Genomic DNA, 12975 nt, shown 5'->3' on the forward strand with positions numbered 1-12975 from the left:
AACAAAAACCTAGACCAGTGGCTCGATGCTGTTAGCAATGTCGACGATTCAGTGCTTAACAATCAAACCACAAAGGCAGGGCAGAGTAGCACGCATGGAGACGGTGGCGGCAAGACAGTCGACGAAGAAGCATGAGCCACCCCATAACAGAGACAGGACCCCAGAGTCCTATCTACATCATTGTTTTCCCGCCAGTCACTTTAGTTCAATCAAAAACCATTTCCCTTTCCTTGTACTAGCCCTACTATTGTATCGACAAACATTATCACCAATCCTTTCGCCCTAATGTAGTAGGTCTTCCCAGTTTAAATTATTGCAACATTTTCGTAGCTACTATTTTGCTTATACTTTAAGCTTCCAGTATCATTGCAACCCCTTTCCCTGTTCCACTACTGTTAAAAAAACGGAATACACAATTGGACAACAATTTTTTCCTCTTAACATCCTCTTGGGAACAAACAATTTATTAGATTGCACTCATTTACATGCTTGTTGGAAAAACAGATACTCCTTTAGAACTGAATTACAGAGCACAATTCCTACATTTCTTTATCCAACTTCAATCTTCAGATGTCTAGCGTATTATATTTACACCATTCAAATAATAAATTTTGTGCATGATCATAGAAATCATTTTTTCCTCTGTTTTCACCCAAAACATTCCTAGCTAATTTCGACAAACCTACAACAGAATTCGATTTTTGCTCAGACAAAATACCACAACATTACTAAAAATTTCATCCTCATAGAAATCAATCCGAATTACCACTGTAGACATATCCATAAACATATCAATATATTATAATAATATAGCTAGTTTAGGCAGGAAAACAATTAAATTAACAGCTGTCCAGTATGAATCTGGTCTAAGAATCTAGATCTCCGTCTACCAATCCTTCTTACAATATTACCAATGGATCAACTCACAATAATATTTATCCCAACGCCACACAGCGCAAAGAAAGATTTCTAAATTCCGCAACCAAATAATCGATCTAGGGATTTACCTCTAAGAACGCGCTCCCCCCTTTACCGAAAATCCAATCTTCTCCCGCACTCTTCTATCCACCCGAGTTATCCATTAGTTCGGTAAATCGGAGAGGCCCACTACCCGAACTTGAGGCGGAAGCTCACCAGCCGATACCTTAGCCTCATTCCCCGTCATACAGAAATCTTCTTTTTTAGGGAGGAGTCGTTTGCAAGAACACAGTATACCTACGAGCACCACATGTTATTGTTAATACAAGGACCCCCCCAAAAAAACGGAGAATTTGCACGATACATGTGCCTCTAAGCCACCTTTTTCTCGATAAGTACCAAACAAAAAAAAAGAGAATATGCAATGTCACCGCAATGTTCTCCTTTTTTTACTAATAATACTAGTAGATAATTTTACTAATCGTATCTATATAAATCGTTGTTGCTGACTCGGCAACTATGTGCCGTCATCAGATTTCTTAGACATGGCGAAACTAAAATTATCGGCTCCCCTTACTAAGTTTGTTTGGCATGTATTGGATGATGAACAATAAATACTTTTTCTTATACACAGCTTCAATAAAATCGATATCTACATGATACATTAATTTTATCTTCGCCAATACTTAAAAAGAAGTAATTCATTAAGTAATTACTTTTATCTCGTCCACTAAACGCCTTTCTGTGAATAGGTTTTCCAACTCATTTAACCGCTCATACAAATAAGAACAACAATTGCATAATAACGGGGGACCATTTAGTAGAATACAAATAGAACTGCAACTCACTACAATAATTGTCTGCAATCTAAATCTATTACGATGTTAGGATGATTGCCCGATTCATTACGACCCCTACTTTGACTCCCACATTGCACTCCCACTGGCCGGCTGACCATCAGGCACCACCCTAGTCCACAATAGGTGGCCAGCGGCAGATCCCCTTGCCATCAATATTGTCGATATATGTGAGAGCGAGTGCAGTAACAAGTCGTGTTGGGCGTTAGCATGAACCGTGACAGGGTCATGAATGAAATCGAGCCGTCGAGCTCTGTCAATTCTCTTATGTTTCACAAATAAACAGATTGATCCATCTTGACTTGCTCACTCAAGCCTTTTGTGTACTATCGGGATTCTAAACCAATAGGAAAACAAAAGCTCCGCATGTAGACCAAGCCCATCTAAAATCGTAAAACTGCTGTTTTTCATTGCCATCAAATTTTGCCGAGATATGGGAGAGCGAGTGCAGTAACAAGTCATGTTGGGCGTTAGCATGAACAGTGACAAGGTCATCAATGAAATCGACCGGTCGAGCTCGGTCAATTCTTTTATGTTTCACAAATAATCAGATTGATCCATCTTCATTTGCTCACTCAATACGCTTGTGGGCTATCGGGATTCTAATCCAATAGGAAAACAAAAGCTCCGCACGTAGACCAAGCTCATCTAAAATCGTAAAACTGCTCTTTTTTCATTTAAATTTATAGCAATCGTATATAGATGATAAAAGCACCATTTTTTCCAGGCCCGCACCGGCCGCCCCGCTAGAACATCATAGTGTCGGCCCCGCTGGCATTGCTTTCAAGATTTATAACATATGTATTGGTTGGCCGGCCATGTTTACATTCTTCAGTTGACCCATATTTCGGAGGCATGTCACGTCGGACTTCGCCTGAGTCTGGAGCAGCCCCGCAATTTACATGTCCTACACCCTTCAACTTCAGAAAATACTGATCCAATTCGTAGATCGATAAATTTTTACATACAACCATGACAAGCCAAGTTTTATGATCTCCACTATAAGTTGAATAACTTGTTTAATATAACATTATACCGATTAACACCAACTTATTATCATGCGTCACAACTAACCTTTCAAAGCTATCTTCATTCCTTCTTTTTTCATACACGTATCACAACTCACCGCCCACTGTAAATTGCACTGCATCCAAAACAAAATACAATGCACCAAGAACTGCTGTACTACTGTTTCTGCATTTCAAAGTGCACTAAACGGTATCCTCAATACACATTGTAAACAGCCAGCTACTTGTAAAGTCCTAGTGTACTACTATCAAATATACAAAGGAAATCCAACTACCCCAGACGTTTACATCCTATATAAGTAATGAAAAACAAATAAGCATACCATCTTCGGATACAAACAACAATAATAGCAAACATCCCGTTTTGTAGGTGGAGCACGGTATGAAGCCCAACAAGAGGAGCAGGATTTCGCACGACAACATTTCTCCCACTGTAGAAAGCAATTTCGATCATCTTCCTGATGAGCTTGTTGTATCCATTCTTGCCTCTCTCTCTTCCTCTGCCAACACACCTGCAGACCTCGCCGGCGCTATGATGACGTAAGTGTCTTAAAAGCAACCCCCTATTTTACATCTTTTTGACACTTCTCTTGGTTCCATTTTTAACATATTACTAATTCAGAGACAGGAGGTTCAGGCAGCTTGCACATAGCAAACTCGTTTTAAAGAAGGCCTCCATGGGTTGCCTAGCTGTCCGAGCAAAAAACTGGTCAGAGGCAGCCGACAGGTTCCTACAGAGATGTGCAGATGCAGGCAACCTCGAAGCATCATACATCCTTGGAATGGTATGTCACACACTCCACCAGATCCCTCCCCTACCATAGATATTCACTTTCTTTGGATCAAATAAATCTGATAATTTATTTCTCATTCATTTCGAACAGATCAGGTTTTACTGCGCGCGTAGCCGCAGAACCGGCGCAGCTTTGATTGTTTCCGCTGCTAATGGTGGGCACCTGGAAGCCATTTTTTCACTGGCTGTAATACAGTTCAACGGTAGCGGTGTCAGCAAACAAGACCGCGACCTTACTCTCGGCGCAGGTCTGTGCGCACGCGCAGCAAGGCTAGGGCACGTCGATGCAACACGAGAGCTCGGCCATTGCTTGCTTGATGGATACGGTGTAACCAGCGCCCCTATAAATGGTCGACTTCTTCTTCAACGCGCAAAGCAGCGTGACGCCGAGAACGAACGACAGCAGGCAAGTCTCGGCACCCTACACCAGAAGACGCACCATGCAAACACTTTCCTATCTGAATGGTTTTCGCAGACCCCGGAAGCACGGAACGCAGCACACTGCAGCGATAAATCACCTATAGAAGAAATCGGAGACATGCGGCTTTGCTCCAACGCTCTTTGCGGTAGACAGGAGACAAGGCTCCACGAGTTCAGGCGATGCTCTGCATGTGCGTCAGCATATTACTGCTCCCGTGCGTGCCAGGCTGCGGACTGGAAAATGGGGCACCGTACCTCCTGCATGCCAAGAAACCAGGAGATCAACCCCCACGGTAACCAGAATCATGTTCAAGAAGGACAGCCGGAATGAGGAAATGCTGTCATAGACGATGTCTGAATGGACCTTTTCCTGTGTCAATGGCTATTTCTAACAGTCTGTAACCCGCCAAACAGTTATCTTATCTTAATCCTCATTGAACTTAAGAGTTTTAAGGCGCCTAAATGTATTTGGTGTTAGCATTTTTTATCACCAACTTTGCTTCCACTCATCTATTTTTTCCTCACATCCATGTAATAAACCAAGCTTGCAACTGTTGAGACATTTGTTAGACATTGCGAAAAAAAAAATCTTTCCATAGAGTATACCAACACCAATTAACCTTTGTCTCTATCAGAGTGAACCACCAGAAATATCTCTCACACATACACAATTTAAATAGGCAATAAGATTTAATTTATATACATAATTAGCCTCTCAACATATTTTTTATACTTTTGGAAGCAGTTGATTAAGCCGTTTTTTTACTACAAGAGAGCCACCTACTATATACAAAAAAACAAATTCCCCTGACCCACCCCCCCACCCCCCGTCACACATCCTCTCCTTTTCCACTGAATTTTGCCGCCAAATCTTTCATCATTTCTTTCCTCTCCAACCCCCACAAAATTACAACCGCTGCACTACTGCTCATAAAATGGTGTTCTTCAATGAATAATCTCCCTCTCGGCCACCATCCACCGCAATACCACCGCAATACCAAGCTCTAAAGATCGTTTTTTTCCCTCTGTCTCTATCGCAGTGCTTTTCGATCTACCATTGCCAATATACTTATCTTTTGTATTTTATCTGATTCTACCATCATTTTATCGGCCGTAATAACCAAACTATACATTTTTTCCAGGTTTTCCTAGTAATTTTTTATTTTTATTCGCTACTAATCTTTTTTCATGATTTCTAGGAAAACAAATCAACTGGCAACTAAAATATAATTTAGAACAGTTTTCTCGCGATAATATTGCATCTTTTTATATTCTGCCAATGCACAATAATACCAATAAGGCTGGTGCCAATTCCTAACCTCACTCTCACCCGCCACGTCAGCTTTCCTGCTTCGTCCATGCCGGCCGTTGATCGGTCTTTAATTTTGTTCCATTGCTTGAATAGCTTGGCCTTCACTAAACCCTTCATCATGTTCCTCATCGCGAAGCATTTACTTCATACCTCATTGCTTGATGAGGTTTCCTTCCCCCTCCTCCTACCCTTACGTGCCGTGGCCTTGGCCCATATCGCGGCCCGTTGGACGCTCTTCCTCCGTGTCGCCCGTCGCCTCGCTAGAGCTGTACTCATCAGAAGTTCCTATACGGCTTCTCTTGGAAGTGGAGTCGGTTCCACTACCACTACCATGTTGTCCTTTCCACTTCGCTTCATTTATTACAGCATCCCACCAGTGGTGCCGTCTGAACGGCCGAGACAATCTTTTGTCATTCGTGTACCTCTCCATTGCCGCCTTCATGACCGTCTGCTCGTCTGCTCCACTCTGACGTAACGCTGATTCTTGGATGTGAAATGCACTGAAAGTGGACACCTCCTTGTTTTAGGCGTTCCAATCATCCTTCAGCTGCTCCGAGGTCAGATGACCGGCAGGATCCGCGATAGAGTTGAAGGTTGCAGCTATAGAACCACATGGCGCCGGAGGTGGAGCGTATGGCCCATATGGCCCCAGAGGTGGTGTGCCGGAGGGCTATAAAACACGGGGATGCGGCGAAGAACAGACATTGTTGCGACGATGTGTCGGAGAGAGATCATCTAGGCCTAACGGTGACCAGTCGGGCACTAACAGATCCATGAATGTGGTCAAATCTGGTGGAGTCCAACCGGACATGGTGTTGAAGGATTGAGAGAGTGAATGAGATGAAATGGGTGTGTAGTGAGTGAAACCATATGGGGTTATTTATAGGGGGCGGGGATGAAATGTTAGGGCTATTTGAAGTACCAACGGATACCACAACGGCTAGCTGAGGTGGACGAATCTGAGCGCGCCACCTCAGCTAGCCGTTACACACCACCGCCCCTCTCTCGCCCGCTCTCGCCCGACTATCGCACGCATCTCACCAGCCTATCGCCCGCCTACCGCCCGCTCTCGCCCGCCCTCTCTCCCGCCCCCCTCTCGGCCAGCCACCCCATCGCGCCGCCCCGCCTCTCGCCCCGTTGTCGCCTCGCTGTCGCCCCCAACGCCGGCTGTAGCCGGCGGAAGTTGGAGGTACCGCCCGGCACCAGCCCCAGCGCCCCCCGCTCGCGTCCCGCCCCACTCCCCCCCGCCTATTGCCCGCCCCAACTCCTCCATTGGCACCAGCCTAAGATAACTACAGCTCCAAGGGAACGGTCGACGCTCTATTCCTCTCTATAATCCATATACAAGTACACTCCAGCTTACTGTAACGTAGTTTGTATGCAGTTCATTCTACAGTTTATAATACAGTTCTACAGGCCGAAAGAAGAATCTAGCACACACCGCTACAAATATGAGTACACCACCCGTCGTGCTACCAGCAAAACTCGGAAGCCCCAATACAGCCTATAAACAAGTTCTACAAATTTTACAACCATTCCACACCCCACATTACCAAAATGAGTCAAAACTCCGGCAAGAGGACCAGAACCGACGAAGCTGACAGGTTCGTCGCGCTCCCAGATGACTTGCTCATCACCATCCTAGCTAAGGTGGCGTCTGGAGCCGCATCACCAGCAGATCTAGCCAACGCCAGGATGACGTAAGTGCACACAAAGCTTGATCCTGCTGTCTATTCTGTCGTGGGAAAAATGTCTTGTTTCCACTATCTTACAACGCACAAACATATGACTACGTTCGCAGGTTCAGTAGATTCAGAGATCTTGGTTACAACAGCGCGGTCCTGAAGAATGCCTCTGCAAGCTGCATAGCCGTCAGGCCAAAGAACTGGTCGATCCATGCACAGCACTTCCTAAAGTGCTGCGCGGAGGCTGGAAACGACGGTGCTTCATATCTCCTTGGCATGGTAAACACAAAGCACTGTATACCCATATAATTAGCAGGGACGTTTATATAAAAACTGAACTAATTACCTATGTTTCCAGATACTCTTCTACTGCATCGGCGATCACCAAGGAGGAGCCGATCTAATCGCTGATGCTGCCCTTCAGGACAACTGCTACGCCATTTACTCTCTTGCCGTCATCATGTTCAACGGCAGTGGAGGAACAAGGGAAGATCGCAACATACTTGCAGGCGCCGGACTCTGTTCAAGCGCTGCAAGGCTTGGTCACCTGGAAGCTCTTCGCGAGCTCGGCTTCTGTCTCATAGATGGATACGGCCTCAACCGTTCCGTCATGAACGGGCGAAGGTTGCTGCTGCAAGCAACTGCCCGGGAGCTGTCTCCTGTGGCGGCACTCTCATATGCCAGACGTGCGCCACCTCAAATGATCCTGGCCGGCATGCATGTATTTTAAGCCAAATTTGCCTTTGTCCACGCGCAGCTGCCATTCACCGTAGTTCAGACCAAGCCCACCTCTTTCTTTCAGAGTGGTTTGCATCAAGGAACATCCATAGAGGGCAAGACATGGACAACGTTGATCCAACCGTCGAGCAACTTATATTATGCTGCAATTTTGGATGTGGTCGCAGAGAAACTAGATGCCAGGAATTCCGGTCATGCTCCGGATGCGGCGAGGCTTTCATCTGTTCTCGCGCTCGCCGGGCAGCACACTCGGAAGGCTGTGCACGGAGTGTCTTGCGGGCGGATGGTACAAGCCGACCAGGCCAATGGAGCGGACGGTGGCCACGAGGCAGCGGATGAAGCTGTGCAGGCACTTGATGTCTGAAATAGTTAGAGGAAAATTGTGTCAATCCTTCCCTAGCACCAAATCAATGGTTTTGTAACAGCAAGTGCTAAAGCTATATCAATAATCCCATGCTAGTAGTTTGTAACAGCAACTTTTTATTAAGTTAGTAGGTTGTTTTGTTGTCACCTATCTACAACACTATACTTCAAGCGTAATGGTGTGTGATATACAAAACTTATGTGTACGAGTATTAGAAGCACATGTATCAACAACATTTTGCTTGGTCCACCACTATATAATTATATCAAAGATTTTTCCTATTTTTCAACCATTTTTTGTAATAAACAAATAAAGTTTATCATAGGTTCCTTTTAGTCCACCTTAAACTACAAAAATCCAGATTCCATATCAATCAACAGGCAAAACATGCATTAAAAATAAACAGTTTCTGCAAGCTTATAAAAGCGATATATACTTTTGCACAGTACACTTTCAATGCGAACACCAATTGATATCCACATGAAAATACAGATGAGAGGGTTACCAATACATAATTTTATCCACATCCAAATACAGGACACAAAATGTAACTGCAGATAAAAATACAGTAGTATATACCCTTTTCAAACACGCTACACTTGTTACCTTGGGAGTTCAGCCCTTTATAACAACGGTATACTTGGCACTACAAACCTGAACACAAAACCTATACCATTGCATCTCTCAAAAGAATCAAAACAGAGATGACGGGTTCATTCCAAGTTACCCACCCTGGCAGAAAATCTACACACGATGAATCATCCCACAATCCCAATTCCACGGGCTACCCCAATACATACAATAGCCCCAAGATTCAAACCCCAACAGAGATATCGGAAGAATATGATTTATGGACCCAGATGCAAAAAGAAATAGAGGGTAATCAAAAAGATTACAAGAAGAGAAGGTTGGACGACGGAGCCAAGAGAAGTTCCATTGAAGAGGAAAGAGCACCGATTATCACCCCCGCTAACAGGTAATTTTAGCAAACCTCTTTATAAGTCATCCCTTTTTTACCGCATGTTTTAAAATGGCATTCATTGCTTATAAAATACATCAGGTCGGAGGAAGTAGGTGATTCGCCTCGTAGATCACCAACAAACCAGGCATCAGGTTTCTCCATTTTTCAGACTACTTCAGAGCATTCGACTGAGCTATTCCTGTCTCAAGATCAAGTATCCGGAACGGCGCATCAAGCACAACAGTTCCTATCTCCATTATCAGTTCTTGATATGAAATATTCATCAGAAGAATACGTGTCTGATTCGGGAGAAGAGTCCGAAGACATCAGCGACGCGCACAGCTGCACTGGCCAAGTTTCTCCAGACGTTGGTGGCCACAGCAATTCTCAAATTGAGCAACACCACAGCAAACCAAACATACAAATGTTGAGCCCAGTATCATTGTCCAGCCATCATCATTCAGTGGATAAGGTGTATGAAGCTGACAATGCACCTGATCAGCAGGAGGTAGCAACTATCGACGTCAACAAAGATGGCAAGAAACAAGACTATTGAACTTAGCATCCAGAATAACACCAAAGTGATGTGTGCATGTAGAGTTTTAAATCGTTGTGTAACAGTAGTGAATCTCTAGTGTTATGCAGATGAATGAATCTATGAATCTATTTTTATCCAGATAATTAGCTATTTATCAGTACTGTAATCTCATTGTCATTTTCTATTATTTTACTTGTTCAAACATGTTATCAATACAATCATCCCATTAGATATGACACACAACAGGCATATATAAACCTAGTTCACAACCACCGCCTCCACACATGAAAAGTGCCGCGGATAAGATATTCGAACCATAAACAATAACACTACGTTGGCGTAGATAACTTGACTGCAATGGTGCACACCAGCAAACAGTTTTGTTGTGCATTAGCATGAAAAGCAACATTCTTCCACTTAACCATCAAATACTAAAAAAAAGCCCAACGTACTTTCTCACGCCCGCGGCAACCAAACACATTGACCTCCCACTTTTCATTGGTTATGATATTGAGAAGAAGCACATCTCCGTCAGATATCTTGTATTCTTCGAGCAAAACGCTCCCAGCCAGCCCCACTGCAAACTATGTCATCACCTTCCCTGTCTATATCAATTCCCCACAACCCGCCGTCCTGGCTACCAATCTTCACCCTGCGTGGGAAGGAGCCAGTCAGGTAGCGACGGACGCACTCTGGAATCCTCATTGCATCCCGCGCGTCACCCTTAACAGTGTGAAGGAACCTGTTGAACAGGCGCTCGCCAATAAGAAGGCCAACCTTGGGTGGCCTACCCAAAGTTCTCGGCTTCTCTTCCACATCGAACCTGTCAGCGCCTCCTATATGTTTGGATTTGCGTTGACCTGGTGGAATCTTACTCATGCCGCGCTCTACTTGGCTACAGCTCGCATTTTTTTGCCCCTCGCATAGGCAGGATCGATATCACGCCAATTAGCATCGAATGATTTGCGAGCCAAAATAAATTAAAACACAACAGCTTCTTTGTTATGTAAGTCCTTTTACAATTTAAGTTTATTTTTCATAGTCGTACTTCAACTCACCCACCGCCTGTTAGTACTTCGATAAAGAATTTTTTTTGTTAATATAAACTAGTATTTGATACGAGTTCACCAGAACTACTCTAACCATACAGCTTAACTGCTATGTAGATTATAGTTCATTACCCTACTTAAATTGCATTTTATCAACCCTAAAATAAATAATGGAATCATACAGTACCCCCCCCCAACTCTATATGTCATGCAATAAGAATTCATGGTCAAAATAAATACTATATAATTACTTGTTATACTAATCACACTAGCATAAGTTTATTTTAAAATTAACTCCGGTAACATATTTTTCTGATTCAGAGTTAAACATCATTTTTTAAAAGCTGACATATCAGAGTAATTTCGTGGATCAATTAGAATAATTAGATCCAGATCCTACAAGGACAGGCTTTGAAAATATAAAAATGGGGACGGGGGGAAGAATGATACTGCAGACCGCACCTCTTTCCTAACTCCCCTCATGCTCATTGAGATCTCCAGCAGGGGCTCCTTGCCTCGCCGACGCTTAGTGGCCTGAGATCCTCCGTCCATCTGGCTGCTGGATCTGTTCTTTGCTCGCTCCGTTGGTACCCCTTTTTCCTGTAGGAATCGGTAAGAGCAAATCGATGAACTAGATCGGGATCCTACCATGACAGGATCTGAAAATATAAAAGGTGTGATACTTGCAGAGCGGACCTCTTTGCCAGCCTTGCTCATGCTTCTTGAGATATCCCCAAGGCACTCCTTCCCGCGGCCCGGATTCGTCGAAGGAGATGCCCCCTCCACCCGGCTGCTGGATTTGTTTGTGTTGGCTCCCTATTAGTAGGAATGGGTAAGTGTCCAAGCGTTTTATGCGGTAGGGACTGGTTTGTTGATGCATAAAATTATTATTTGTAGAAATACCAAACGTTTATTTTTTTCCACAGCCGTTTGCATGCGCATGCAAGTAGAAGGTGTTGCATATAACTTTTCTTGGATTCAAACTTTTACTCCAAAGTAAAATTATACTAAATTATAACAAAATTTTATATCTAAAATTTTAAAATAGTGGAATATACCGGTATAACTAACCGATTTAAAAGGTCAACAATTTTGTATTTTTTGTGTCTTCCTGGCCTAGACCAAGATATGGACATAGTCAAAGGCACAAAGAAAGGTCAAGCGACGAAGTCCATCGCCAAGAGATTCAGAAATAAAAAATATATCAACACAATATTAGAGATATGGAACTAGCAATCGATTTTTTTTTGGCGATAGACGTCACTTCTTACGACACCGACAAGTAAGCAGCAAAAAACAAATTCCAATACAACTTCAAACACCAATGCCTCACTAGCGTTTACTATTCCACCTTTTTTTGTTACTTTGTATCCGCAATAGAGTGAGCAACCTATTACATGACCCCCTCTCCGGTCCTAATTTGCAATTCGCCGGTGCAAATTCAGAAGTCGGGTGTTAGCGGGGGCTGACCTTCCATGGTGTAACCCTTGTTCCGCACTCCAATATCATTCCACCGATCATCCTGCTGATTTTTTAAATGCGTATTTTTGGGGCTGGATTTCTTTGATTTGTATTTTATGGCTGTCATAGGGTTACTCGTACGCCCCAGGTGCCATCCTTTCGGTGGTCACTTTATTTTTAAATTGTTTGGGAGATCTTTCCGAAATCGTCCAATACTGGAAAAAAAACTATGATGGATCTTTTATTTTTCGTAGCGCGCAAACTTGAGCTGGAAGAAACAGTTCAATTTTTCCACATACGTTTCGTTGGATCAACTATATTAGGTTGCGAGCAAATTTGAGTAGATAGTTTTACAGTAAATACCCTTCTTATAATTGTGCGCACCGGGCGCCGCCCCTACCGGCGGTCACTTTCAACTAATAATGTTGTAGAGGTTAGTTCCCGAACCAATGATACCTCAATGAAACACTTCATCTTTGTACATAAATTTGATTGGATTGGTTACACTCGGCAGCGCGCATTTTTTAGTAGCTAGTTTTGATAGTAAATTCCTAGTTTTTTGTCCTAGTTCAATTCATAAAAACGAATAACACCAATGCGAAAATTGTGGTCTTCACACAAGAGGTTAAAAATAGCTAATGCAAGTAGAAATAATAAGTGAAGATATGTAAAAAAAATTTGCACTAATCTGAAAACCAACAAAATACCATATTTTTTTGCGTGATAAAATTTATCTGCATCAACGCTAGGAATTGTAAATCTATAGGAAAATTGCTTGCAATGTTCGAAACGATCGATTGTAGTACGAAATGTAATACTAACATTCCTACCACAAGTTTGCCAAACCCAAC

General features: G+C 43.2%; 2 protein-coding genes across 2 annotated transcripts; both read left to right on the top strand.

The window, feature by feature from the left end:
• Positions 1-3185: 3185 nt before the first annotated feature.
• Positions 3186-4347, top strand: LOC124672098 (F-box protein At1g67340-like). The gene is made up of 3 exons (XM_047208383.1): positions 3186-3343; positions 3426-3588; positions 3688-4347. Exons 1-3 carry the CDS (start codon positions 3186-3188, stop codon positions 4345-4347), a joined length of 981 nt encoding a protein of 326 aa, XP_047064339.1.
• Positions 4348-6885: 2538 nt separating this feature from the next.
• Positions 6886-8115, top strand: LOC124672099 (F-box protein At1g67340-like). Its single transcript, XM_047208384.1, has 4 exons — positions 6886-7028; positions 7130-7292; positions 7372-7734; positions 7816-8115. The coding sequence occupies exons 1-4, from the start codon at positions 6886-6888 to the stop codon at positions 8113-8115; spliced, it is 969 nt and encodes a 322-aa protein (XP_047064340.1).
• Positions 8116-12975: the final 4860 nt, after the last annotated feature.

The sequence above is a fragment of the Lolium rigidum genome, chromosome 7, assembly GCF_022539505.1.
Source record: "Lolium rigidum isolate FL_2022 chromosome 7, APGP_CSIRO_Lrig_0.1, whole genome shotgun sequence".
Lineage (NCBI taxonomy): Eukaryota > Viridiplantae > Streptophyta > Magnoliopsida > Poales > Poaceae > Lolium > Lolium rigidum.

What these genes read in the sequence shown, in the direction of transcription:
- LOC124672098 (XM_047208383.1), top strand. Translation starts at nt 3,186, where the DNA reads ATGAAGCCCAACAAGAGGAGCAGGATTTCGCACGACAACATTTCTCCC. An exon ending in CTCGCCGGCGCTATGATGAC is followed by an intron (nt 3,344 to 3,425) that starts GTAAGTGTCTTA and finishes TTACTAATTCAG; the next exon opens with AGACAGGAGGTTCAGGCAGC. An exon ending in CATCATACATCCTTGGAATG is followed by an intron (nt 3,589 to 3,687) that starts GTATGTCACACA and finishes CATTTCGAACAG; the next exon opens with ATCAGGTTTTACTGCGCGCG.
- LOC124672099 (XM_047208384.1), top strand. Translation starts at nt 6,886, where the DNA reads ATGAGTCAAAACTCCGGCAAGAGGACCAGAACCGACGAAGCTGACAGG. An exon ending in CTTCATATCTCCTTGGCATG is followed by an intron (nt 7,293 to 7,371) that starts GTAAACACAAAG and finishes CTATGTTTCCAG; the next exon opens with ATACTCTTCTACTGCATCGG. An exon ending in TGATCCTGGCCGGCATGCAT is followed by an intron (nt 7,735 to 7,815) that starts GTATTTTAAGCC and finishes TCTTTCTTTCAG; the next exon opens with AGTGGTTTGCATCAAGGAAC.